This window comes from Narcine bancroftii, chromosome 7 (assembly GCF_036971445.1).
Source record: "Narcine bancroftii isolate sNarBan1 chromosome 7, sNarBan1.hap1, whole genome shotgun sequence".
In the NCBI taxonomy this organism is placed as follows: Eukaryota; Metazoa; Chordata; class Chondrichthyes; order Torpediniformes; family Narcinidae; genus Narcine; species Narcine bancroftii.
The window spans coordinates 63,891,598-63,919,591 of NC_091475.1; the positions used below are offsets into that span (position 1 = coordinate 63,891,598).

General features: G+C 43.1%; 1 protein-coding gene across 4 annotated transcripts in view; it reads right to left on the minus strand.

Annotated features, from left to right (window-relative positions):
• The window catches only part of LOC138738973 (phosphorylase b kinase regulatory subunit alpha, liver isoform-like), a 207,767-nt gene that overhangs the window by 16,156 nt on the left and 163,617 nt on the right, over positions 1–27,994 (minus strand). For all 4 annotated transcript variants that reach the window (XM_069890252.1, XM_069890251.1, XM_069890248.1 and 1 more), the window contains 6 exons: positions 27,324–27,403; positions 19,368–19,446; positions 19,146–19,275; positions 18,164–18,265; positions 12,396–12,514; positions 7,364–7,537 (listed from right to left, as the gene is read on the minus strand). In XM_069890252.1, the coding sequence (XP_069746353.1) occupies positions 7,364–7,537; positions 12,396–12,514; positions 18,164–18,265; positions 19,146–19,275; positions 19,368–19,446; positions 27,324–27,403 (684 nt within the window). The remainder of the gene's footprint in view (positions 1–7,363; positions 7,538–12,395; positions 12,515–18,163; positions 18,266–19,145; positions 19,276–19,367; positions 19,447–27,323; positions 27,404–27,994) is intronic.

Sequence of the window (27,994 nt, forward strand, 5' to 3'; positions counted from 1 at the left end):
AACCAGAAACTTCATTACGCAAACTATACTTAAGATTAAAAGAATATGGGACAGTATCTGGTTATAAAGTAAATTGGGATAAAAGTGAGATTATGTCTCTTACTGCAGATGCTTATAACGATTACAGCACGGAAACAGGCCATTAGGCCCCTCTAGTCCGCACCGAACCAAACACCCCTTTCTAGTCCCACCTCCCTGCACAATGCCCATAACCCTCCATCTTCTTCTCATCCATATACCTGTCCAACCTTTTCTTAAATAATACAATTGACTCCGCCGCCACTATTTCTCCCGGAAGATCATTCCACAGGGCTACCACTCTCTGAGTAAAGAAGTTCCCCCTCATGTTACCTCTAAACCTCTGCCCCTTAATTCTTAACTCATGTCCTCTTGTTTTAATCTTTCCTCCTCTTAACGGAAATAGTCTATCCACATCCATTCTGTCTATCCCTTTCATAATCTTAAATACTTCTATCAAATCCCCTCTCAACCTTCTACGCTCCAAAGAATAAAGACCCAATCTGTCCAATCTCTCCCCATACTCCAGATGCTTAAACCCAGGCAACATTCTGGTAAACCTTCTCTGCACTCTCTCCACTCTGTTAATATCCTTCCTATAATTAGGCGACCAGAACTGCACACAGAACTCCAAATTAAGCCGCACCAACGTCTTATACAATCTCAACATCACCTCCCAACTCCTATATTCCATGCAATGATTGATAAAGGCCAGCATACTAAAAGCCTTCTTCACCACCCTATTCACGTGAGTTTCTACCTTCAGGGAACGATGTACCGTTACTCCTAAATCTTTCTGCTCTTCTGTATTCCTCAATGCTCTCCCATTTACCACGTATGTCCTATTCTGATTCTTCTTACCAAAATGAAGCACCTCACACTTATCAGCATTAAATTCCATCTGCCATTTTTCAGCCCACTTTTCTAAGCAGCCCAAATCCCTCTGCAATCCTTGAAAACCTTCTTCATTATCCACTATTCCACCTATCTTAGTATCGTCTGCATATTTACTAATCCAATTCACCACCCCATCATCTAGATCATTAATGTATATAACGAACAACAATGGGCCCAATACAGATCCTTGAGGCCCACCACTGGTCATCGGCCTCCAACCTGACAGACAATTATCCACTACCACTCTCTGGCCTCTCAATGTAAAAGAGATACTTAATTTAAGTGGCTGGTAATTGGAATAAAATATTAAGGAATAAGAAAATATTATAATTTTAAAAATATATTTAAATTAAATTATAACCCTATACTTAAGAAAATTGATAAAGATTTAAGAAGATGGATGAAATTATCTATAACTTTATTCAGAAGAGTTAATTGTATAAAAATGCATATTTTTCATAGGATACAATATCTTTTTCAAATATTACCTATTTTTATTCCACAGAAATCTTTTCAAGAATTGAATAAATAGATAAAAAAGTTTATTTGGAAGGGTAAAATGTCGAGAGTTTCATTAGAAAAACTGACTTGGAAATATGAATTAGGAGGTTTACAGCTTCCAAACTTTAAAAATTAGTACAATGCAGCAGAATTAAGATTTCTCTCTTCCCTTTTTGAGGAGTTAGAAAAACCAGGGATGGATAAAAAAGGAGACAATACGTCAAGATTTCATATGTAAATGGGATAATACAATAATAACTGGAGATCGGGATATTCCATTGTTGTAACATTTGATAAATTTATGGAATAAGGTAAATGTTGAAATGGGAATTAACAATTATCAGATACCTAAAATGTTACTGACTCAAAATAAATGTACTCCTTTTACAGCAAATAGACTTTTTAATAATTGGTCTAATAAAGGAATTATGCGAATAATGGACTGTTTTGAAGGCAGGAAATTAATGACATTCGATAAATCAAAACAGAAATACGGGATACAAAATAACACAATATTTTGTTATTATCAAATAAAGGCATATTTACATGATAAATTGGGTCCAACAATTTTATTCCCTGAAAGGAGTAAAATAGAAAGTTTGATTTCTAACAAATTTATTAAGGAATTTACTTCAGCAACGTACACTTTACTGCAAAAGGGAACATGGAAACAAGGAATTCATTGATCTAGACAAAGATGGGAAAATGACAAATATAAGTATTGGGGAAAATATTAGTTGGAATTGTGCCATGATAAATACAATAAATGTTAGATAGATATAGATTGATCCAATATAACTTTTTACATCAATTATATCCTATCCTACAAAGTTAATAGATTGAAATCAGATTTATCAGATCAATGTTTAAGATACTAACAGACAGATACTCCACATGGTCATGTCCAAAACTGAGACCTTTTTGGACAGAACTTGGGAGTATTTTTAGAACAGGTTACAAAGTTAAATTTCCTCGAGATCCAACGCTTTTCTCGTTAGGTGATCTTTCTGGAAATAGGCCAAAATTAAAGCTTAACAAGTATCAAATGCAATTTGTGAAAATTGCATTGGCAGTTGGAAGGAAAACTATAGCAGTCCTATGATAATCTTTAAAAAATTTGGTACCCATATTTACATAGTGTAGGTATTACATTATGAAAGCATTCTCTAAATCTCAAATCTTCTCAACTCCTTGGTGAATATAAATATGTTTAATATGTTAAAAGCAAAATTTAATTGAACATTGTAATTTTGTAACCATTTCTTACTTTACTTTTATCTTTTTTCTTTCATTCTATAATTCACACTTTTTATGTTATTGGGATTATTTTGGGGAGGGTGGGGGAGGAATCGGGGAAAATATTATAAATTATGTATTATTACTGTTATTACAATAATGAAGGACATTTCTGTTCTTGGACATTAATGTATGTATGAAATTTGAATTAAAATTTTCAAAAATAAAATCATGGGGTCTGACATAAGTCTCTCACCAATCTAGCACTGGCACAACACTACACCCTCACCAATATGGCTTCCAGTACCACACAGCACTCTTACAGGATAGATTCCAGCATAACACAGCTCCCTTACCAATATGGCATCCAGGGCAACACACTTACTTACCCAAGAAGCAAGCAAAAAGCAAACTGGTAGAAGAATTCAGAAGATTTGTGGGTGTAATGGCATTGTTGGTTTCAGCATCATTGGACAGTGCATCAGCACTGAGAGTGGAGAGGAAAGATAGCCAGTGAAAGAGAGGGGGAGGAGTAAGGTGGGCCTATAGGTGGAAGGCAGAGTGAGGAGGGGTGAAAAATGATGAGGAGATGAAAGGGGCAGGTAAGAGAGTTATAAATGGAATCCAATATGAAAGGAAGGTGGTAATGCGAACCATCAAAGGAGAGGTGAATGGCAGGGGACAATCTCACATACCATGTCCCTCATTCTGATCCATTTCTGGTCCTCCTGTCCCCCTCCCCTTACCACTCAGACATTTCACCCAAGGGACTGTCTGCCAACAGCAAGTGGAAAAACTAGCAGATCTGAAGAATTGCAAAAGGAATCAAACAAAATCTCATGGGATTCAAAACCAAGACAAAAACAATTATTTTTAGGGAATATGTTTGGGAAATTAAACTAATTATTTTTGTTTTGGCTGAAAACAAAAAGGCCTCCTTGAAAAAGATGATGACAGACCCAAAGTGAACGAGCTCAAAAAAAAATCAAGATTTGGTGTTAATTGAAAGGCAATAAATCTCCAGGATCAGATGGTTTGGATCTTGGGGTTTTAAATTTAAATTTTAAATTTAAATTTAGACATACAGAACAGTAACAGGCACTTCTGGCCTACGAAGCCGTACTGCCCAATTACACCCAAATGACTTACAATCCCAGTACATTTCCAACGCAGTCACAGGGAGAACTTACAAACTCCTTACAGATAGTGCCGATTTGAACCCCAACCCCTGGCACTATAATAGTTGCACTAACCGTGCCACCCAGCTAACTGTTAACCGGCAGTTCTAGAAAATTAAAGCATTGAAGCAGGCTATTTGGCCCAATGAATCTGTGCTAGTCCTACCCTAGCTCATTCTCCCCACCCCAATTCTACCTCTCACCTAAATATGAGGGGAAATTTAGACATCCCATTAACCTATCAACATCTTTGGGATAGGGGGAAACCTGGAGATCCCAGGCTGAAACCAACAGGGTCACAGTCGGGATCAAACTGGGGCTGCGAGGCAGTGGCTCTCTCCACTGCACGAAACAGCATTTCTCTAGGACCATAGAGCATAATTACACAAATATAAGTTGAAATAGAAGTTAACTACATTTAAAAATTAAAATATTAAGACATATACAGTAAAAGTCCACGGTACCCTATCCACATATATTCAGGGAATTCAGGAGCCTAATGGCCTGGAGGAAAAAAACTGCTGCCCAATCTGGACAAAAGGGCCCAAATGTTGTGGTACCTCCTACCCGATGGCAGAAGGGAGAACAGTTTACATGAGGGGTGTGTGGAGTCCTTCACCATGTTCATTTTCTTTCGACTGCATCAAGTGTTGTAGATGTCCTTCATGGTAGGAAGAGCCCTCAATTATCTTTTCCGTTGACTTCACTCTCCTCTGCAGTGTCTTACAATCTGAGGAGGTGTAGCTTCCCAAACCAGGCAGTGATGCAGTTGCACAGGATGCTCTCAATACATCCTCTGTTGAATGTAGTGAGGATGGAGGGTGGGAGATGGACTTTCCTCAGCCTTCGCAGGAAGTCGAGGCGCTGCTGGGCTTTCTTGGCTATTGAGCTGGTGTTAGGGACCAGGTGAGATTCTCCACCAAGTGCACTCCAAGGAACTTGATACGCTTGACGAACTCAACGGTGAAGTCATCAATGGTCAGTGGAGCATGGTCCCCCCAGGCCCTACTGAAGTCAACAACCATCTCTTTTGTTTTATTAATGTTCAGATACCGGTTGTTGGCTCTGCACCAGTCCGTTGGCGACTGCGCCTCATCCCTGTACGCTGACTCGTCATTCTCACCACAGTGCTACCCCAGTGAAACTTCTGAAGTTACACAGATTCTTGAACGAATCCCACAGATTATGAGGTGTCTAACACAACTCCACTATTTAAGAAAGGAAGGTGAGGGAAAATGGAAATATAGAAAAATTAACATCATCAGTGGCAGGTAAAATTAATGAATCTATTACAAAGGACAAGGCAGTTTTATCCCCTGTTTTATTTTGAGGTTATGGGGAGAAGGCCGGGCAGTGGGGCAGAGTGGATCAGCTCATGATTAAATGGCAGGGCAGACTCGATGGGCTGAATAGCCTATTTCTGCTCTTATGTCATATGGAATAGATGAGGGTGAATCAGTGATGTGATGTATGTGGACTTTCAGAACATCTTCAATAAAATATACACAGGCAATTGCTTCATCACTTATTGCTGGCTTATCATAAATCCCATTTGGAGAGAAAATTAATCTTGTATCTTGTTCTGTTACACTGTATACTAATGAGGGTGTGATGTTTCCCAATGCCAGATTGGTTAGGGATGTTGTGTCATTCTAGATGCCATCTTGGTGAGGGTCTTGCATTGCATCAGAAGCCACATTGGTGAGGATGTGTTGATCTAGATGCTATGTCAGTGAGGGCCTTGGATTGCATTCTCTGGTCAATCAGTGCAATTTTGCAACAATTAATGAAATCTCTTCTTAATTTTATAAACTCTTAAAGAATACAGTCCCAGTCTCCTTGACCTCTCCATGCATTGCAAACTTGCCCTCCCTGGAGCCAGATTCCCTTGATGGCAACTCCATTTATTCCCAGGTAGGACAACCAAGGCTGTACATGATACTCCAGGAATGATCTCACCAAGACCTTATGAAGTTGCAATAAGAGTTCCTTCCCACTCTAATCAAATTCTCATTTTATCAAGGCTCTTCTAACCAGTTGCTTCTGCTGTAAGTTGGCCTTCAGTAACTTGTGTGCTTTGCACCCAGTCCCTTAGATCATCACCACTACCCAATCTCCCACTACTGAACAAATGCTCTGCTCCTCTGTTACCTTCAGCAAAGTGGATGAGTTTCCATTTGCTCATGTTATTCCATCTGTGTGGTCTCACCCACGTTCTCAGCCTGTCCATCTCACCTTGAAGCCTCTTTGTATCCTCTTTATGAACATTACAGCATAGAAACAGGCCTTTCGGCCAATCGAAGTTGCGCTGAACTTACCCTGCCTATTCTTGTTGACCTACACTTGGACCATAGCCCTCCATACCCCTCCCATTATTGTACCTATCCTAATGTTTCTTAAATGCCAAATTCAAACCCGTATTCACCACTTCAGCTGGCAGCTCATTCCATACTCACACCACCATCTGCATGTGGTTCCCTCTGAAATTCCCTTTAAATATTTCACCTTTCATCCTTAACTCATGTCCTCTAATTGTTCTCACCCAAACTCAGTGGAAAAAGCCTCTTGTACATCGCACTGATATCCTTCCTGTAGATAGAGAACCAAAACTGTCCGCAAACCTCCAAATTCAACTTCACCAATCTCTTGCACAATGTCGTTGTGCAACAAAGCAGAGTATGGGATAATATCCCGTCACTACAGTCGAGACAATGCTTGGTCGTCCCATGGATATGCAGGTCTATTTTCTGTGTGCACATATTTCGATATTTTACTTCCACACCTCAAGTTCAAAGTTATTGTTAAGTTTACTGAGGTACAATGACAACGTTGTTTTGCAGCAGTCCAGCTAGTCAAATCATTGATAGTACAACAGTAACACCAGTACAGAGTGCAGAGTTACAGAAGGAGATCAATTGGCACAGAGCAAAGGCAGCAGAATTTGAATGGTGTGTTCAGGAGTCTGATAACAGTGGGGAAAGAATCTGGTGGAGAATCTTCTTCCTGAATGCAGTGTCCTTTGCTCAGAGTCAGGGAATCAGCAATCGGGGACGTGGTTTAAGGTGGGGGGGGGGGGGGGAGAGATTTAACAGGTACCTAAAGGGCAACTTGTTTACACAGAGGTGGGGCGTGTATGGAATGGGATGTTGGAGGAATTGGTTGAGGCAGACTTTTGTAAGTTTAAGAAAACATTGGAAGGATACATGGATAGGATGGGTTTAGAGGGATTTGGGCCAAAGACAGGCAGGTGGGACCAGTGTGGGTGGAACAATTTGGTCAGCATGGGCAATTTGGGTGAAAGGGAATGTTTCAGCACTGCATGACTCCTCCATACCTCTGACTGGAAGGGAGTGGTTGATGAGAGAGTGGCCGAGAGAGATGAGCCTTTTAATATGTCGGCTGCTTTGCCAAGACAGTAGCAGATGGAAGGAAGGGGGTGTGTGCGTGTGTGATGGACCCTCTATAGTTTCTTGTGGTCTTGAGTGGAGTAACTCCCCTCACCAGCGCCGGGACAGACCCTGACTCAACCTCACCTTCAGCAGGAGTTTCCAGATTTTCTGGTAGAAGCCCATGGGCACTCGGTTGATGGCTCCATCTAAACGGCGCCTGCGCAGCCACTGACCCTGACGGTCGTCCCAGTTCCAACGGGCACTGAAAGAGCCGGCAGGAGAGGCATTGCTGGTGGGCGAAGAAGGGCTGCTGCATTTCTGAAACAACAAGTGCAGGAAAGGTTGCAAAAAAGGCTGCAACTGGCAAAGAAAATGGTGATAGACAAAACAAACACCCTACACAGCTTTCTCCCTCTCCATCTATCCCCCTCAGGCACTTCCTGCTGTAACCACGGAAATTACAAAATCCATCCCTATATCTCCCCTCCCCTCACCTCAGTCCAGGGCCACAAAGCTTTATCTGCACATTGTTCAATCTCATCTACTACATGCGTCTGTCTCCTCAACATCAGTGATTACAAACAAAGATTGAGTGCCCACTTCTTCCAACACCTGTACTCTGTGTGTGGGCTTAAACCTGACAACATTTACAGGAGCACAACTGAGAGTGTCCTGTCTGGCTGCATCATTGTGCAAAGCACTGGACTGGAAGCCAATGCTGAGGATCATTAAAATGGCCATGAAGATCACTGGGGTCTGCCTTTCCTCCATTTACAACATTCACCATGAGCCACACTTAAATAGAGCTTAAAAAAATTGAGGACAGTTTTCATCCATCACAATATCTTGGGTCTACTACCATCAGGAAATAGGTACAGGAGCTTCAAAATCAGGACTGCAGGCAGTGAGATTGATGAACAATGTCCTGAATCGAGTAAATCATTCCAAAATATTTCTATCTACTTATTTTATATTATATCTTTATGTAAATGCTGTTATTATTGGGTGTTATGTATGTGCTTGCACCATGATCTGAAGAAACACTGTTTCATCTGGTTGTACATGTATAATCAGATGATAAGGAACTTCAACACAGCATATTCCTCCCGGATTGCCTTCAACCAAAGAGCACGAACACTGACTTTTCTAATTTTAAGTAACATTCATCCCATCAGATTCTATTGTTTCTATCTCTACCTATTCCTGTATTTAGATTTTTTCCCCTCCAACTTTTCTTTTTCTCTCCCAGTGGACTCTCCCTCTCCATAAGATATAGGGATAGAAACAGACTATTCAGCCCATCGAATCTGACCCATCATTTAATCATGAGCTGATCCATTTCCCCGGCTTTCTCCTCATAACCTTTGATGCCCTGGCTAATCAAGAACCTATCAATCTCTGCCTTAACTACACCCAATTACCTGGCCTCCACAACCACCTATGGCAACAAATTCCACATATTTACCACCTCTGGTTAAATAAATTCCTCTGCTTCACTGTTCTAAGCAACACGCTTCAATCCTGAAGTTGTGCACTCTTGTCCTAGACCCTCCCACAATGCGAAACAACCTTTCTCCATCTACTCTATTGATGTATTTCAACATATGAAATGTTTTAATGAGATTTCCCCCTCATTCTCCGAAATTCCAACAAGGCCAAGAGGTGCAATATGCTCATCATTCCTGGAAACATCCTTGTGAACTTCCTCCAACATCCGCACATCCTTCCCTAAATAAGAAGCCCAAAACTGCTCACAATACTCCAGGTGAGGTCTCACCAGTACCTTACAAAGCCTCAACATCACATCCCTGTTCTAGTATTCTATTCTTATTGAAATAAATGCCAGCATCTCAACCTGCAAGTTTGTCTTCAGGTTATCCTGCACGAGGACTCACAGGTCAATTTTCTCACTTAGAAAAAAGACTGCCCGTTTATTTTTTCTACCAAAGTGCACGGCCATACAGTTTCCAATATTGTATTTCATTTGCTACTTCTCCTAATCTAAGTCCTTCTGCATGCGTCACACCACCCCCCCCCACCCCATTTCCTCGTCACTTCCTGCTCCTCCACCTACTTTCGTATCATCTCCAAACTTGGCCAAAAAGCCATAATGCAAACACACAAATGATGGAGAAACTCAGCAGATCAAACACCGCCTTTATGAAGCTGGTGGATCTTAAAAAATTACCGTTTAATAAGACTGCCACGCATGCATACAGGTGAGCGGTATTCGACGCCCCGTAATGACCGTCACTCTCTAAGCAGTCTCCAACCAAGCACCTGCTCACTTCGAGGGTTGCTCAAGCTGTTCCCACCCTGGTAACTCCAAAACACCACAATGACATCAAAACCTATGGTCTTCCTGCTTTGGCGCACGCTCACAGGTTGCTGCCAGAACGCCTTAAGATCGTGAAGGCAGAGTTCAATCATATGGAGGAGCTGGGAATAGTCTGATGATCTGACTGCTGCTGGGTGTCACTGCCACATATAGTCCCGATAAGGTCTCCAGAGGATGGCAGACATGTGGAGATTACTGTGGCCTGAATAACACCACCATCCCCGACCAATACAACATCCCACATTTGCAGGATTTCTCAGCGAATCTACACAACTCTTGAAAATCCACCAAATTCCAGTCGAGCCTGCAGATCTTCCCAAAATAGTGGGAGTATGTGCAATAAGCCCGACATCAGAATAAGGTGGGCTATGTGCTATAACCCGACACCAGAACAAGGTGGGCTAGGTGCAATAAGGTAGAGGGGCTTTGGCAGAGAAACAAAGAAACCCAGCTGGCAGAAAGCAAGTCCATCTGAATGTCAGCAGCTGGTGGTGGAGGAAGTGTGCTAACAAGACGTAGCAACCAGATCTCAACCAAAACAAGGGCAATGGACAAGATGGGAGGGCACTGAAAGGAGGAGACTAACCTGGAAGGACCTGTGGGACAAAGAGTCAAATGGAACATGTTTTCTCATCAGAGCCACATATGATGTCCTGCCCTCTCCCACAAACCTAAATCTGTGGTTGGGAGAGGACCCAGCATGTCCCCTCTGCACAGTTTTGGCTACCCTCATGCATATTTTGGTTGGATGCAATGTCAGTCTCACCCAAGGCCAATATACCTGGCAACACAATCAAGTGCTGAGATGTCCAGCAGCTTAACTTGAAAAACTGCTAGACATCTCAGAAAAAAAGAACAGTGAATGTCCTCCGTCAAACACCCAGAACACAGACACCCTCCCATGCCTAATACCTTTCACTTGGGAGGGAGCAAGTCACAGGAACCTACTCCTCCTCATTTCGATATATAGGCCAACTGAACACGGCCAGAGACTGGAAATTGCTTGTAGACCTCAGCCAGAGACTCGTCTTTCCACCGGAAATTGCCAGCACCAAACTGAGACCAGATCTGACCCTCTGGTCCAGCTCTCAGCAGTTTGTCTTTATTAGTGAGCTGACAGTTCCTTAGGAAGGCACCATGGAGGAGGAGTAAGAACAGAAGACACTATACTAATCTTGCAGAAGAGTGAGGCTGGAAAGTGAGGGGTGCTCAGAAAGGATATTAAATCCCTCTCTGACTCGGCTGAAACAAGCAGCTCTGGCTGCAAAGGAGGGGTGCTCTCTGGGCTCCAAATGATGACTGGGAGAAACGGGTACGGGATGCACATCCAGGTCTGATCAGGCTGTGGTGGGCCTGACTTGGCCAAGGGTGTCTTGTATTTAAAAAGGATGAAACACCCAATGATCATATGAGTGAAGATGTGTCTGGTACTGGATAATATTCTCTGGTCATCTTTCAGTATTGTAAATGAGGCAACTGACTGTACTAACTCGATGAGAGAGGACCAATCTAACCAATACTGAAACATCAGTTATATATCAACCTCAACTCACTATTGAAATAGCCAGTTCTGTCTATATCAGAGATGACCATTCTGCAAATCATCCACCTGTCATTTTAGCTCAGTTTGATAATAATTGCCAGTTTATTGTCATACATGTTGTATAACATACATGTGCACCAAAATGCTGACTCATTGCAGTCGAACAAGTACTTGTAAAGAAGTCTCTGTACCAAAAGTTTTTGCACAGACTTTTCATTAGAATGACCTACTGGACATCCACAGCCCTACTGTTAGCAGCAAACAACAAACACAGGGAGCCATAATGCCCTTCTTATTGATGCATTATCCCAGTTGGTCTCATCCGACCAGATATTCCCTTTGTTTTACCTATCCCTCTTCCACAGCTACAAACCAAAGCTTTTCCTTTTTCACAGATCTCAGTGCTGAAACATTCACACTGCTTCTGTCAATTCGCCTATAGAAGAAGCCATTCCACTGTATCAGAGCCAGCTTCACCAGGCTGAGTAACAGCTACTTCCCACGGGCAGTGAGAATGCTGAACGATGAAAGGAACCGCTCACACAGACCATCCGAGACTCTCATATTCATGAAAGAATATTTATTTAATTATTTGTAGATATGAATGTTTCACGTTTATTGTTTATCTGTATGTGTGCTCTGTCTGGTTCTGCATCTGCATGTTTTGCACCAAGGACTGGAGAACGCTGTTTCGTCACGTTGTACAATCTGATGACAATAAACTTGACCTGACTCTCCACAGATGCTGCCTGGCATGCTGAGTCTTACTCTAAACCCATCCTATCTATGTACTCATCCAAATCTTGTAATAGTCCCTGCCTCAACCACCCCCTTCGGAAGCCCTTCCCATACACCTGTGTAAAAAAGCGACCCCTCACGTTCACGTTAGAGCTCTTCTTCACTTTATAGAATTATAAGATTAAATAACTTTATTGTTAGATACAAGTATCAAATGTTATATTTGTCATGCATACATTCAGAGAACACATGCTATGAAGCTGAAAAATAAATTCACTGTTCAGCCGCAGTTCTGAGTGTGAAATCTACTGATCAAGGAGTTTTAAGGGCCCTGGAACACAAGACGCAATGTTGTGGCATCATATAAAAGCGTGAAGAAACATACCCATTTCGGATTTAGTGGGATATGGGGCAAACACAGGCAGGTGGGATTGGTGTGTGAGGGACAGTTTGGTTGGTGTGGGGAGCTGGGTCGAAGGCCTGCTTCCACACAGTGTGACCCCATAACTCTATTCTCAGTGCTTGCAGTTCATATAATTACTTTGATTTTCACGCACCTGCTTAATTTCACTCTTTAGTTTATTGATACCCGTCCTCTCAGTTTTTGTCGCTCCTGTGTGGCCAACTTCATGGATGGAAATAGCAGGACTGATGCCAATGGAATCAACTGGCCGAACTTGTAAAAAGAAAACATAGCTTTGAATTCACCTGCTGCATTTTACAATATAGTCGGCAAGCAGACACCATGTAGCTATAATGATCACGAGTTCATTGCACAAATCCACCAAGATTCTTCCTTGCTCCAACTCAACAGGAACTTCACGAGAAACAAAAATCACATGCATCAAATTGAAAAAGAGACTGATTGATAATAAATATTCACTGTTACCATAGTGCAAGAAAATAAATCGTAGCACGACTCGGTGCAGGTAGTCCTCTTGTGGTGTCAGGTGATTAGTGTAAGTTTATGTAGCTTCTCTTTTTTGAATATTTTATTTAATCAACATATAACATGATAATAACTAATAATAAGTAACTATAATACAATGCTAACAAATATATGCTGAAAATATAAAGAAAAAAAATTAAAATTATAACAAACTAAAAACCCCTCCAAATCTTCCCACTCACCCAACTTAATCCAATCCCATCTCTAAGATACATGATGTCATAATTGCATAATAATTAATTCAGATTGCATCAGATGGCATTCAAGGTACCTAACATAAAATTGTTATTCATTCAGGGAAAACTTCACTGGACAGGAGAATCAAAAAAATGTAAAGTAAATTATAATTTTAGCCCCTTAATTCTAGCGTACGGGCACCAAATTTGCAGAAATAAAGAATATTTACCCCTCAAATTATGTATTTTTTTTTAATGGAATACAACTTTGAATCTCAGCAAGTCATCTTTCTAATGTTAATGAAACATTGGATTTCTATGGAACAGCAATACATGTCCTTGCTACTGTGGCAGTCCCTCACAGCCCCCTCGGTGGGCCTCACAAGATGAAGGACAAACGCGACGATCCAGCAGATTGCACAAGGCCCACAAGCGCTGCCACAACTAAAGGAGCCTAACTAGCCTATCAAGGAAAGCAGTTTGCAAATGCACCAATCAGCACTGAGGGAGCTTTGACCACGTCCATCAGCTTGAGAATAAAAGCAGGGCTGTGAGCCAAATAAAGCTGTGTTAACTACACTCAACTGAGTTTGTGTCATTCTTTCTGGGAACAGCATGTTCTTTCTGAGCTAACCTGCATGCAGCTATAACTTCTGCTCTATAGGCTGCACAGAGCCATAGCTTGGAGCAGCTAGCTGCAGTATTACTAAAGCTAACTTAACAAATTTTAATTGGGAATCTGACAACAATAATTTAGGAGTAACACTTTCAAAATTTCCTAACAATAATTCAGGATTTAACAGAAAAAAATCACTCCAGTGATTTGTTGCAAAAATGTACTAACAGAAACCCCAAAAGAATGAACCTTCGAACAAGACCATGTCGAATGAAAAAAGTTCCAATTTCTGTTCCACATCTAAAACATTGATTTGATAAATTCGATCTCCATCTATTCAGTTTCTGAGGTGTAATATACAATTGGTGTAAAAAAAATAGTGGAGTAATCTATATCTTATATTAATAGTATTAAACATAATTTCTTTACATAGACTTTGCCAATCCTGCTGTGATCTATTATCGTATCTAAATCTTGTTCCCACCTTTCTTTTGAATTAAACAAACCTGCCTTAGGTATTTGTTCTTGTAGCAAAAATATAAATAATTGAAATTAATTTTTCAATCATTCCTTCTGTTCCAAATTTGAAAGATCTTTCAAAACCATTTCTGATCCTAATCTCTCTGAAATAAGATCTCAACTGAAAATACAAAATAGCGTATTATGAGGAATATCATATTTAATGTTTATGTAGCTTCTCAAACATTTTAGTGCTCTTCCCAAGAACTATGCTGATTACAACTCAAGGTATGCACTACCGGTTGTGTGACACGTGAATGGGTTGGTTTACCTGGATAGCACTATCTCGGTACATGGCAGTAATGAGCAATTCAGTTCAATTTTAGGATGGGACTAAATTCAGCAGGCCAGGCAGCATACGTGGAGGCAAAGGAGTGATCAACGTTTTGGGTTTGAGGAGTCTTGGTGGGAAAGGTAGGATTTTTGGTGGATTTTTTTCATATAGAGGCCAGCTGAACGTCCAAATACCGGGGAGATGGAATCTAGGTCAGAACACCTGACGATTCCCTGACCCTGACGTTGCCACCTCAACCCCACCCCCCCACCCCCAACCCATTCTGCAGAAGGAGCACTGGACACCCTTAAATACCACCTCACACAGTTAAGCTCTGAAAAGCCTCGCCCAATCTTAGCTGCTGCGGCCTCAGCTCCCACAAGACCTCTTGAGTCAAAGCCTTAACACCCACTATTACACTGGGCCATCCATCGTACCCTACCCTCAATTTAAACACTCCCTAAACCAATCAGCACTCACCTTAACTTCTGCTTTCATTAAACATGACCAAGTTTGGAGGGGTTGAGTTAGGTCCAGACAGGAGGGTAGGATGGGAGGGAAATGCTACAGTGAGCTTTGAATATAAACATGACAAGTTTAAAATTACACATGGTAGTTTAGAAATGATCTAGAGAGGAGAAAATCAGTGCAAATGATCAGCAAGTGTGTGAGCCCACTCTAAACTGCTTTACCTCATCTCTTAATGCGAACTTTGCAGTAAAGTAACAAAACTGATTTCAAGAGGAAGACCCTGCAAAGTACATTGTAAACATGCCTTTGTGAATGTTAGGTTTTCAGAGCTGCATTGTGGAGATGTTAGATTTATATTAGAATCTCTATTAAAAACACTGGAGCTATGGTATCAGTCTTGCCACTGGGAGGGAGCAGTGACAGTTCCTCCACAGGGTCCAACTGTCTGCTTGTTACAGTGACAGCCTCAGGCAGGTATAAACAGCTTGTTGAAGGGGCCAGCATGCTGAGAACCCATTGGTGGGGGGGTGGGGCGGTGGTTCTGTCCAAGATGGCAACATCCACACTCAGCAGTCACACCACAAGGAGTATGGGTACCAAGTGAGCAATAGGCCAGCCACCACAGCAGGAGAATGTGCCCCCTCTCCAAGAAGAAGTGCAGGAAAGGACCCCACAGGGTGGGAGATCACAATAGCACACCAGCGAGGGATTCGGGGGCTGAAGGAATCAGGGATCAGGACCAGGATCCGTGAGGGTGCCGGTGGGAAGCTGGGATTCCAAAGGACCTCAGGTACTGTTTCCTGATCGTGTCAGGGATCCAGAACCTGGAATGGACAGGAGGCCGTGAGGCTGCAGAGAGTGTGGGAGTGCAGCAGGCAAATCCATGGACACTCGGTGTCTCTTTTGCTTCTCTTTCTCTCATTGGTGGGGTTGCCAGACTAGTGGCAGCTCCTCAAGTGTCTCTACGGCAGGCAAATTTAATGAATATTGTGTATTATGTACACAACAAGAAAGGAAACTTAATTCTTTTAATGTGCATCTTTGGTCAATGAGACACGAGTCATGAAGGAAAGGTAGGTGACAATAATTAATGGCTTTTCATTCATGTATACAGCAGGTGGCACCGTTAGTGTAGCAGTTAGTGCAACACCTTTACATGCTAGTGACTGGGATTCAAATTCCGCACTGTGTGGGTTTTCTCCAGGGGCTCCAGTTTCCTCCCACCCTTCAAAAAACGTACCAAGGGTGCAGGTTAATTAAGTGTGATTGGGTGGCTCGGGCTCATGGGCTGCATGTCTAAATTGAAAATTTAACTAATGAGTGGGAAAGCAACCCCTTTCAACCCCCAACAACTGGGGGCATCTGGATCAAAGTGAGTATATGGGATTCATGTTTGCACACGTCCCTCTGCTGTACTACAGGGCTCAGCGACATGTTTTTGCTTCTGGAACTCGGTTTCAGATTGGCCAAAGTGAAAAGTTCAAATCTTTGCCACTCTTGTCCTCCCCAATAATTCTGCAAATGTGAGTCAGATTTTCACTTGGTATTCATGTAGCTGAAGTCCAGAGATTTCTAAGAATGAGTGAAGTTTATTGTCATATACATGAGTACAAAGTGTAGATATAATGAAAGCTTTATTTGATGCAGCTTCCCAGATACGTAAAACACTTGGGCAGGTTGTATTCCCAGCTGAGTACTGCTGAGGAATCTGTCAAATTCCCTTTCCTCTATTGATGACATTCAGAGAACATAGAGTACAAGCCCTTCAGCCCTCAATGTGGTGCCAACCTATATTCCTTCCTAAAAAGAGTACTAAACCCCTTAACTCTCTATTTTTCTTTCATCCATGTATATATAAAAAAGCATTTTTCTTTCATCTGAGTTTCTTCAAAGCTCCCAATGTTTCAGCCTCCACCACTGTTCCCACCAAGACATTCCAGGCACCCACAACTCTGTGTAAAAAAACCTACCCCTGACATCTCCCTTAAATTTCCCAACCCTTCACTTTGTACAGATGTCTTCTGGTGTTTGCTGGGAAACAGGCACTGCCTATCCACCCTATTGATGCCTCTCATCATCTTGTAGACCTCTATCAAGTCTCCTCTCATCCATCTACGCTCTAAAGATAAAAGTCCCAGCTCTGCTAACTTTGCCTCAAAATACTTTTTTCCCCCAATCCAGGCAACATCCTGGTACATCTCCTCTGCACCCTCTCCATAGCTTCCACATCCATTGTGACCAGAATTGAACACAATACTCTGTGTGGTCTCACCAAACATTTGTAGAGTTGTTACATGACCTCTATACTCCTGAGCTCAATCTCCTTATTAATGAATCCCAGCATCCCATAGGCCCTCTTATCTATCCTATCAACCTGTGCAGTGACCTTGAGGGATGTATGGATTTGAACCCCAATGTCCCTCTGTTCAACCACACTCTTAAATAACCAACCATTAACCCCGAACTCAGCCTTCTGGTTTGTCCTTCCAAAATATATCACCTCACACTTATCCGGATTGAACTCCATCTGCCACTTTTCTGCCCAACTCTGCATCCTGTCAATATCCTCTTGTAACCTTCAACAGCTTTTAGCTCCATCCACAACTCCTCCAACCTTCGTGTTATCTACAAACTTACTGGCCCATCCTTCCGCCTCTTCATCCAGGTCATTTATTCATTCACCAGGAGTGTTGTTTAAAACGGGCTCAAAGAATTAGTGAACACTCTTTCCATCCAGGACAAAGTGTCTTTGACTCACTACCATTGGGAATGAGCTACAGCAGCATCAAAACCAGGCCTCCCAGGCTGGGAAATAGCTTGGCTGGGAGTTTGATAAACGTTATCCTGTAACCGAGTAAATTATTCAAAAATGCTTTTATATATATATATATATATATATATATATATATATATATAAATATATATATATATATATATATTTTACATTGTTTCTCTAAGTACATATGTGATTATTATGTGCTAAGTATTGTGTGTGCACGCGCCATGCTCCAGAGAAACACTGTTTTGTCTGATTGTACATATACAATCAGATGATAATGAACTTGAACATGAAGCACGACTGCTTCTCGTGATTGAGGGTGGCTGAAATGAGAGGGCACTGATTTTATGACTTGCCTTACAAAAAGGAGATGACGATGATGATATTCCAAAACCTGCTCTTCAACCAGCAGGAAAGCTAAACTGCTGAATCTGCCAGGGGATTGGGAAAATGATTTTCCAGCAAATAACAAAAATTCCATCAATTACAATAAGGTAAAAGGAACTTGTAACAGGTCCACACAAAGGGAGCTGACACTGACCACTTTTTTCGACACCAAACTCTTTTCCACTGAGAATGTGATGCAGGAGTTTCTTCACATCGAAGGGGCTCAGATTCATCAAATTCTCAGAAGCTTCTTCCCCTGCGTAGACAGCGAGAGCATCATGGGAAAAGTCAAAAGGTTTTAGAACACAGCACATTACTCCACAGTACAGGCCCTTGGATGTACCAACCTAGGGAAACCTTCTTCCCCACCTATACCCATAACCCTCTATTTTTCTTACAACCACCATTTAATGGGATTTTAAATGTCTTTATTGTACTCGTCTCCATCACTACCTGGCAATGAATTCTAGGCATCCACCACGCTGAGTAAAATAATTTACCTCAGACATCTCCCCTAAAATTTCCTCCACTCACCTCAAACAGATGTCATCTGGAACTTGCTGTCATTGCCCCAGGAAAAAAAAACATACTGGCTGTCTAACCTCATGGTCTTCTATATCTCGATTGCCATCCTTTATCACACCACAGAGAAAAGCTCAAGTCTGTCAACTTTGTTTCATAAGACGTTTTCCAATTCATGCAAAATCTTGGGAAATCTGCTCTGCACCCTCTCCGAAGCTTCCACGCCTTGTCTTGTTTCTGCTTTAAGCCACACCAAGTGTTGAAGGAACTCAGTGGGTCGGGCCCAAAAGGTTGACTATCTATTGCCTTCCACAGTTGCTCCCTGGGCTACTGAGTTTCTCGGCCACTTTGTGTGTTGCTCCCATTTCCCATCACCTGGAGTCTCTCTTTCTCAGTTCCAGTTCTGCTCATTGCTTTTTCTCAAGCCATGAGCCCTCGTTCCCCCTGCATCCACTGTGGCGACCCCTATGAATTCATGGATTCCTAACTTCCAGCAGAAACAGATTGCTGATGCCATTGGCCACACCACGTTGTTCTGTCTCAAAGCTCTCAGAAGATTCAGGGTGAACTAGAACAGTAGAACAGTCAAGGGCGATGAGGGTAAACTTCCATACCTGAACAGCTGAGAGTATAGGCAAGCTCGGTGGCCATCACCTGAATGATGAGTCCAATTCTCAATCTGAGCATCTCTGCAAAGAGACATGGTTGTGTCCTAACGTACATCGCAAGATAGACCATGAGTTCCTAAACCAGGTAGAGTACAAGAGTGAGACAATGATAGGGGTGAAACACTGGAAAGATCCCTTTCTATTGAGGAACACCAACACAGATTGTACCTGGGTCAGGACTGCTAAGCTGATGTCAAGTCCACTTGCTTCAAAAATCAGCTCTGCGAGTTCATCAGGTGGTAGAGGACTGGGAAATTAAAGAAAAGGCATCTCAACAATATCACATGCAGATAGAACACTTCTTGAAAGGTTTAGAATATTTTGTCTTGGTTGTGTAAAAACCTATCAGAATAAAACATTACAAAAATATGGATGATGATGATGACTTTATTGTCATACACCTTATAAAATGAACATTTGTGCTGAAATTCTTACTTGCTGCAGTCAAACAGGCACTTGGAATTAAAACGATGATGGTAAACTAATTTTAGAAAATTAAAAGAGATAATAAATATATAAGACATGATACATATTCACGGTTATCCTCGTGCAAAAAAATGTGGTGTTGGAGCAGTCCCTGATTAATTGCACCAAGATGAGATGAGTACGCTGTTGGAAAGTAACTGTTCTTGAACCTGAAAGTGCTGGTCTTCGAGCTACTCTTCCTTCTGCCCAAAGGTAGCAGTGAGAAGAGGTTGTGATCAGGGTAATTTTTGAAATTCAGTCATACAAGCACAGTAACTGGTCCTTCGGGCCCACAAGCCCGAAATGCATCCCCAAATGCACCACTTAACTCACAATCCCCAAACATTTTTCAAGGGTAGGAAGTAAACAGAGCACCCAGAAGAAACTCATGCAGACATATGGAAAGAATAAAAATTTCTTACAGACAACCCCAGATTAAGACATAGAGATACCTTCTCAAAACCTTTGATGACTTGGATAATCAAGAACTTATCAATCACTGTCTTAAATACCCCAATGAGCTGGCCTCCACAACGGCCTATGGAAATAAATTCCACAGACTTACTCTGAAGAAATTCCTCTGCCTCTGTTCGAAGTAGATGCCCTTCTATCCGGAAGTTGTGCCCTCTTGTCCTGGTCTCTACCTCCAGGGGAAACAACCTTTCTACATCTACACTGTTGACGAGTTTCAACATTTAAAATGTTTCAGTGAGATCCCTGCAGATTCTCCTAAATTCCAACAAGCAAGGCCAAGAGTAGTAAAATGCTCCTCGTATGATAGCCCTTTTATTTCCTGAATCATCCTTTTAAACCTCTCTGAACCCTCTCCAATGTCAGCACATCATTTCTTAAATGAGGAGCCCAGAACTGCTCACAATACTCCAAGTGAGGTCTCACCAGGACCTTAAAAGCCTCAACATCACATCCGTGCTCTTATATTCTTCTTAAAATGAATGCCAGCATTGCTTTTGCCTTCTCCACCACTGACTCAATATGCAAACTTACCTTCAGGCTATCCTGCACGAGGGAGACTTATCCATCTTTAGTCCATTCAGCTTTCTTAGCACCTTCTCCCTTGAAATACTAACTGCACCCACTTCTTTTCCCTGATATCTTTAGACATCTGGCACACTATTAATGTCTTCCACAGTGAAGACTGATGCAAAATTATCATTTTGTTCCTCTGCCATCTCCTTGTCTTCATTATTATTTCTCCGGCATCATTGTCTAGTGACCCCATACCTACTATCACCTCTCTTTTACTCTTTGTATACTTGAAGAAGTTCTTTGATATTATTTGCTAGCCATCGATCCTTAGGAGTGTTTGAGTTGCCTTCTCCAAGTTTAAAAACATTCCCAATTCTCTATCTTCCCACTATCTGCCCTCTCTCTTGCATTTATGCTGGGTTTGACTTCCCTTGTCAGCCACAGTGGTGACATTTTTCCATTTGAATATTTCCTCCTTTTTGGTCTGTATTTATCCTGCACCTTCCTCATTTCTTGCAGAAACTCCATCCATTACTGTCTGCCATTTTCCCAACTTGTGTCCCCTTCCAATCTTCTTTGGCCAGTTCCTCTCCCATCCCACTATAATTCCCTTCACTCCCCTGAACAACCGACACATCTCACTTCAGTTTCTCCTTGTTGAATCTCAAATTGAACTTAGTCATATTGTAATCCAGAGATTCCCACTTTGGAGGTCCTGCACTTCAGTCTCTTTCCTAACTCCCTAAACTTTAAATTTAGACATACAGCACAGTAACAGGTTATTTCAGCCCACAACCGTCCATGCTGCCCAATTAATCTACAACCCCTGGTACATTTTGAACAGTGAGAGGAAGCCGGAGCCCCTGGGGAAAACTTACAAAGAAACACAGAGAACATACAAACTCCTTTCAGACAGCACAGGATTCAAACCCTGGTCCCAGTCACTGAGACTGTAAAGGTGTTGCATCAACCGCTACACCAACCGTGCCACCTTTGCAGGACCTCTGTCTGTGTAATTGGTACTAACATGCACCACAACCTGTGGCTGCTCACCCTCCCAATTAATAATGTTCTGCATCCATTGAGAGACATCCTGGACTCAAGCACCCTGGAAGCAACACACAATCCTAGAGTCTCTTTTACGGCCATTGAATCTCCTACCTGTTCCCCGAAATATCAAGTCCCTTATGTCTATCACTCTACCTACCTTCATCCTTCCCTTCTGAGACTCAGAGCCAACCACGGAGCTATTGGTCTGTCCAATAGCTGAGGGGAAAGGCCACAGGGGTGCCCTGCACTGTCAGCCTGGCTCTTTCCCTCTCCTGCCTCCAAGGTGTAATAGAGTCCCTGTAACTCCTGTCTATCAGCTCCCTCAGCCTCCCCAATGATCCGGAGTTCATCCAGCTCCAGCTCCAATTCCCTAACATGGACTGTAAGGAGCTGCAGCTGGATGCACCTCACGGACGAAGTTGTCAAGGATAGTGTTGGCTTCCGTGACTACTCACATTCTACAAGAGCAAGTCTCTGGCCTTACCTTGCCTCAAATCTTACACCTTCACCCCAGCCTCTGCTCACTGAACCCTCACGAACCAAAGCCTCAAAGTCTCACCACTACACTGAGCCACTCACCCACTGGCTGCTCTAACAATGGCCACTCTGCTTGACTTTCCCTTCCTTTTATTGGCTGCAGCTAATTGGCCAATGGAGGAATTTAAACTCTTACCTCTCCCGCTGCGTTTTAACCACTCCTCATGTTCACAGTCCCTCTCTCGCAGACCCTGGCAAGATTTAAACAAGTATGTGCCTATCCCGCTGCTTTCTAACCACACCTCCTTTCATTCACAGTCCCACTCTCACATTCCTGTAATAGCGTTATGCTAACCGCTGCGGAAACCATGCCTCCAGTTACGCTAATTGTGCTGCCAACCGTTCCAGGGTCAGTTTACATGGGGGTCTTTTATGACATTGGCTGCCTTCTTGAGGCAGCGCCTCACATAGATGTCTGCAATGGGTGGGAGGTCAGAGCCTGTGATGGACCTGGCTACGTTTGTTACCTTCTGCGGTCCCAGATGCTCACATTCCCAAACCTGGACGTGATGCAACCAGTCAGGATATCTTCTACCGTGCACCTGCAGATGTTTGACAGGCTATCCAATGACATGCTAAATCTCCTCAGACTCCTTCCAAACTAGAGGTGCTGGTGTACCTTCTTCATGGTTGCCTTGATGTGCTGGCTCCAGAAGTTGGAAATATAGACTTCCAGGAACTTGGTTCTTCCCCTCTCCATCTCCGTCCCATCAATGTGGAAATCCCCTTCCTAAAATCAACAATCAGCTCCTGGTCTTGGTGATGTTGAGAGAAAGATTGTTGCTCTGGCAGCATCCCGCTAGGTTCTTGATCTTCATATTGCATTCTGACTCATAATTTCCAGTTATTCAGGCAACAACAGTGGTGTCATCAGTGAATTTGTGGATTGAGTTGGAGCCAAACTTGGCTGTAGACCCATGAACATACATGAAATAGAGTCGGAAACTAAGCACAGAGCCTTGGAGTGTGCCTGTGTTGATGGTCAGCGAGAAGGATCGAGGATCCAGTTGCAGAAGGAGAAACAGAGACCCAGATCCCTTGGCTTGGTCACAAATTCTGCTGGTTGAATGGTGCCCAAATGCAGTCAATGAACAAGAGCCTGTTCCTGTAGTCAAGATGATCCAACACAGTGAGAGAGTGTCTACATTTAACCTGTTATGATGATAGGGCAAATGAGGTGGGTCCAGGTCCTCCCAGACACTGAAGTTGATTTGCTCCATAATCAAAACTTCATCACGGTAGACATCAGGTCACCTTGCTCACCTTGGGCACCGGATCCCTTTCTGGTTTGGGGAGTAAGGGGAGGTCCATTGGTTAAAAAACTGTTCTTGAACTGAGAAGTGCTGGTCTTCAGGTTTCTGTACCGTCTGCCTGGACGGAATAGTGAAAAGAGGTGATAGGGGTCCTTTGTAAGGTTTGTTGCTTGATTGAGGTTTGTGCTTGCACACAAGACAATTAAACAGACACTTTTAATGGCAAACCAAATAAATGTGATGAGGGTTTCTGAGACATACAGCACAGTACAGGCCCTTCGGCCCTCGATGTTGTGTCAACCTATATAATCCTTCCGCATAACCATCTATTTTTCTTTCATCCATGTGTCCAACTAAGTCTCTTAAATGCCCCTAATGTTTCAGCCTCCACCAGCAACCCTGACAAGGCATTCCAGGCCCCCACAACTGTCGGTGTAAAAAAAACTTACCCCTGATGTCTCCCCTAACTTCCCTCCCTTAACATTGTACAGATGTCCTCTGGTGTTTGCTGATCCTGCCCTGGGAAACAGGTGCTGGCTGTCCACCCTATCTATGCCTCTCATAATATTGGGGACCTCTATTAAGTCTCTTCTCATCCCTCTATGCTCCAAAGAGTCCCAGCTCTGCTAACCTTGCCTCATAATATTTGTTTCCCAATCCAGGCCACATCCTGGTAAATCTCCTCTGCACCCTCTCCATAGCTTCCACATCCTTCCTATAATGAGGTGACCAGAACTGAACATAATGCTCTGTGTGGTCTTACCAGAGATTTGTAGATTTGCAACATGACCTGAATTAGTGAATCCCAGCATCCCATGGACCTTAATTATCCTATCAACCTGTGGGGCGACATTGAGGAATGTATGGATTTGAGCCCCAACGTCCCTCTATTCATCCACACTCTTAAGTAACCGACTATTAACCCTGTATTCAGCCTTCTGGCTTGTCCTTCCAAAATGCATCATCTCACACTTATCCAAATTGAAATCCATCTGCCACTTTTCTGCCCAACTCTGCAACCTGTCTATATCCTCTTGTAACCTTCAATAACCTTCAGCTCCATCCACAACTCCTCCAACCTTTGTGTCATCTGCAAACCTTCTGCCTCTTCATCCAGGTCATTTATAAAAATCACAAAGAGCAGGGCTCCCAGAACAGATCCCTGTGGCACTCCACAAGTCACTGACCTCCAGGCAGAATACTTTCCTTCCACTACTACTCTCTGCTTTCTTCCTACAAGCCAATTTTTTATCCACACAGCCAAGGTTCCACTGATCCCGTGAATCATGACTTTCTGGATGAGTCTGTCATGGGGGACTTGTCAAATGCCTTACTAAAATCATATAGACCACATCTACCATCCTACCCTCATCAATTTCTTTTGTTACCTCTTCAAAAAACTCAGTTAAATTTGTAAGGCAAAACCTTCCCTTCACAAAGCCATCCTAACTATCCTTGAGTCGACTGTACTTCTCCAAATGTTCACAGATCCTATCCTTAAGAACCACTGACGTAAGACTCACCATTCCAAAATTATCAGGATTCTCTCTATTACCTTTTTAAAACAAGGGGACTGTATTTTCCATTCTCCAAACATCAGGAACCCTCCCTGTGGCCAAAGAGGATTCAAAGATCAGAGCTAATGCCCCAACTATCTCTGCTCTCAGTTCCCACAGCAGCCCAGGGTATATCACGTCTGGCCCCAGGGACTTACCAACTTTGATGTTTTTAAGAGGTCCAACACTTTCAGTTCCTTAATTGTCCAGACACAGGCCTGTTGAATTTCGACCTCACCGTAATCAAGGTCCTTTTCTCTTGTAAATACTGAAGCAAAGTATTCATTTAGGACCTCCCCAACGTCGTCTGTCTCCAGGCACATGTTGCTTCCTTTAGCAGCCCCAGCTTCATTCTACTCAACCTTCTCTTCTTCACATACACATAGAACGTCTTGGGGTTTTCCTTAATTCTACATGTCAAGGCCTTCTCATGCCTCCTTCGAGCTCTCCTAAATCATTTTTTAAGCTCCTTCCTGGCTACCATATACTTCTCATGAGCCCATCCTGATTCCTGCTTTCTATATCTAATGTATGCTTCTTTCTCCCTCTTGACTAGTTGCCTAACCTGCTTCTTCAAGTGGGACAAACCTATCTTGAACCCTGTAAAAGTGGTCCCTAAACTTCCTCCACATTACTTCTGCACTTTCACCTTTAAACACATTTCCAATTTATTCTCACTAGTTCCTGCCTCGTCCCTTCATAATTAGCCCTTTCCCAGCTAAGCACTTTCCCAGTTTGACTGTTTTTATTCTTTTCCATAGCTATGTGGAAGCTACGGGAGTTGCTGTCACTCTCACCAAAATGCTCTCCCACCGAGAGGTCCGCCACCTGACCAGGTTCATTCCCCAGAACCAGATCCAGTGTGGATCTCTCCTCTCGTCAGCCGGTCCACATACTGTGTCAAGAATCCTTCTTGTACACAACTGACATATTCAGCCCCATCTAACCCTCTTACAGTCAGGAGGTGCCAGTCAATATTAGGGAATTTGAAATCATCCATAACTACGATCCTGTACTTCCTGCACCTTTCCAAAATCTGCCTGCTTATCTACTCCTTGATATCATGAGTGCTATTTGGGAGCCTATAGATCATACCTAGTCCAGTGATTGCTCCCTTCCTATTTCTGACTTCCACCCACACGATGAACCCCTGATCTCCCCACTCTCCAGAAAAATAAATACTCCTCTTCAATCCTTCTACCAATTGCTCCAAGCATTGTCCCCTGGTTTTGGACCACTCTGGAATGGGAAATAGCTCCTCCCTTATTTTTTCTGTCTTCAAACTCATCATTTTGTACACCTCAATCAAGTGTCCCCTCGGCATCCATTGTCCCAAAGACCACACTGACCCATTTAACCCTTCCAATCCCAGAAAAATCCTTGATGAATCTCTTCTTCCCCCTATCCCATACAATTGTGCCTTCCCAAATGTGGTGATCAGAACTGTTTGGGGTACACAAGATATGTGGGTGTTCACTCCTGGAGGCTGACTCCAAAGCAGTGAGTGGTCACACTCCATTTGACTTTAGAGATACAACACAGTAGGCTGCTTCAGGTGCATTCTCTGCCAAGAATGCGCCCACAGAAGCGGATTCAGGCATGTGGAATGGTCGTTCATGTGGCAGCACTGAAAGCGCAGCGCTGGCCATCTGAGCAGAGAGTTTGAACGAGCGGAGGCATCAGGAGAAATATATAACCACACAGGTCTCGGTGGTGGAGAACAATTTACACATGAACCAGTTAGCAAAAGACATCAGGTTGGCAAATAAAAACCCAGTGAGTTGTCAGAGGGAAATGCAAATACCAAACATAATGAATATCTAAAACAAAGAACAGTACAGCACAGGAACAGCCCGTTTGCCCAAAGTGTCTGCATCAAACATTATCCCCCAATTAAATTAGCCCCATGTCAGTCACCACTGAGGGTAGGTGAGATACAAATCAGAGGTCATGGGTTAGAGTGAAAGAGGAAGAGTTTAGGGGGAGCATGAGGGGGAACCTCTTCACACAGAGAGTGGTGGGAGTGTGGAACGAGCTTCCAGCTAAATTGGCAAATGTGGGCTCAGTTTTAACAATTAAGAAGTATTTGGACAGGTCCATGGATGGGAGATGCATGGAGGGCAATGGGCTGGGTGCAAGTCAGTGTGACTAGGAAAAAAAATGGACAGAAAAAATGCACAGAATGGAGGCTTATTTCTGTGCTGTAATTGTTCTATGGACCAAGCTGAATCTCAGCACCTGAGAGGAGGAGGGTAGGGAAGCCATTAAGTACTCACGCTGTGATGATCCTTTCACGTGGCTCTGGGGGGAGACCAATCGTCAGCTGCTTCTGATGCGACAAGATGTCTGTACAGGCCTGCAGGACAAGCACAATGTCAAATCGCAAATAGCGTCAAGCTGGAAGAGGAGAGGAATAAACCCAAGCCCAAACAGACCTCACACCAACACACCCTGTCTGGAAAGAACTCAGATGATTACATAGAACCATTGACAATTTTTTGGGCAGTTCCCATCAAGAATATAGGAAAAACACAATATCTCAAAGCGGTTTGACCTCACTTCGCTTCAGTATCTTGTATGGGTTTCTAAACATGATCCAAACAGATCCCATGATCTGTCACTCGTCACCCAGACCCCGAGATCAGACACCCAGACCCAGACCCCGAGATCTGACGGTCACCACCCAGACCCAGAACCTGAGATCTGTGCTCGCCGCCCAGACCCAGACCCCGAGATCTGCGCTCGTTGCCCAGACCCGGAGATCTGATGTTCACCATCCACACCCCGAGATCTGTGGTCGCCGCCCAGAACCCGAGATCTGACGCTTTCCCACCCAGACCCTGAGACCTGCACTCGCCGCCCAGACCCAGAGATCTTTCGCTCACTGCCCAGGCCCCGAGATCTTTCGCTCGCTGCCCAGGCCCAGACCCCGAGATCTGACGCTCGC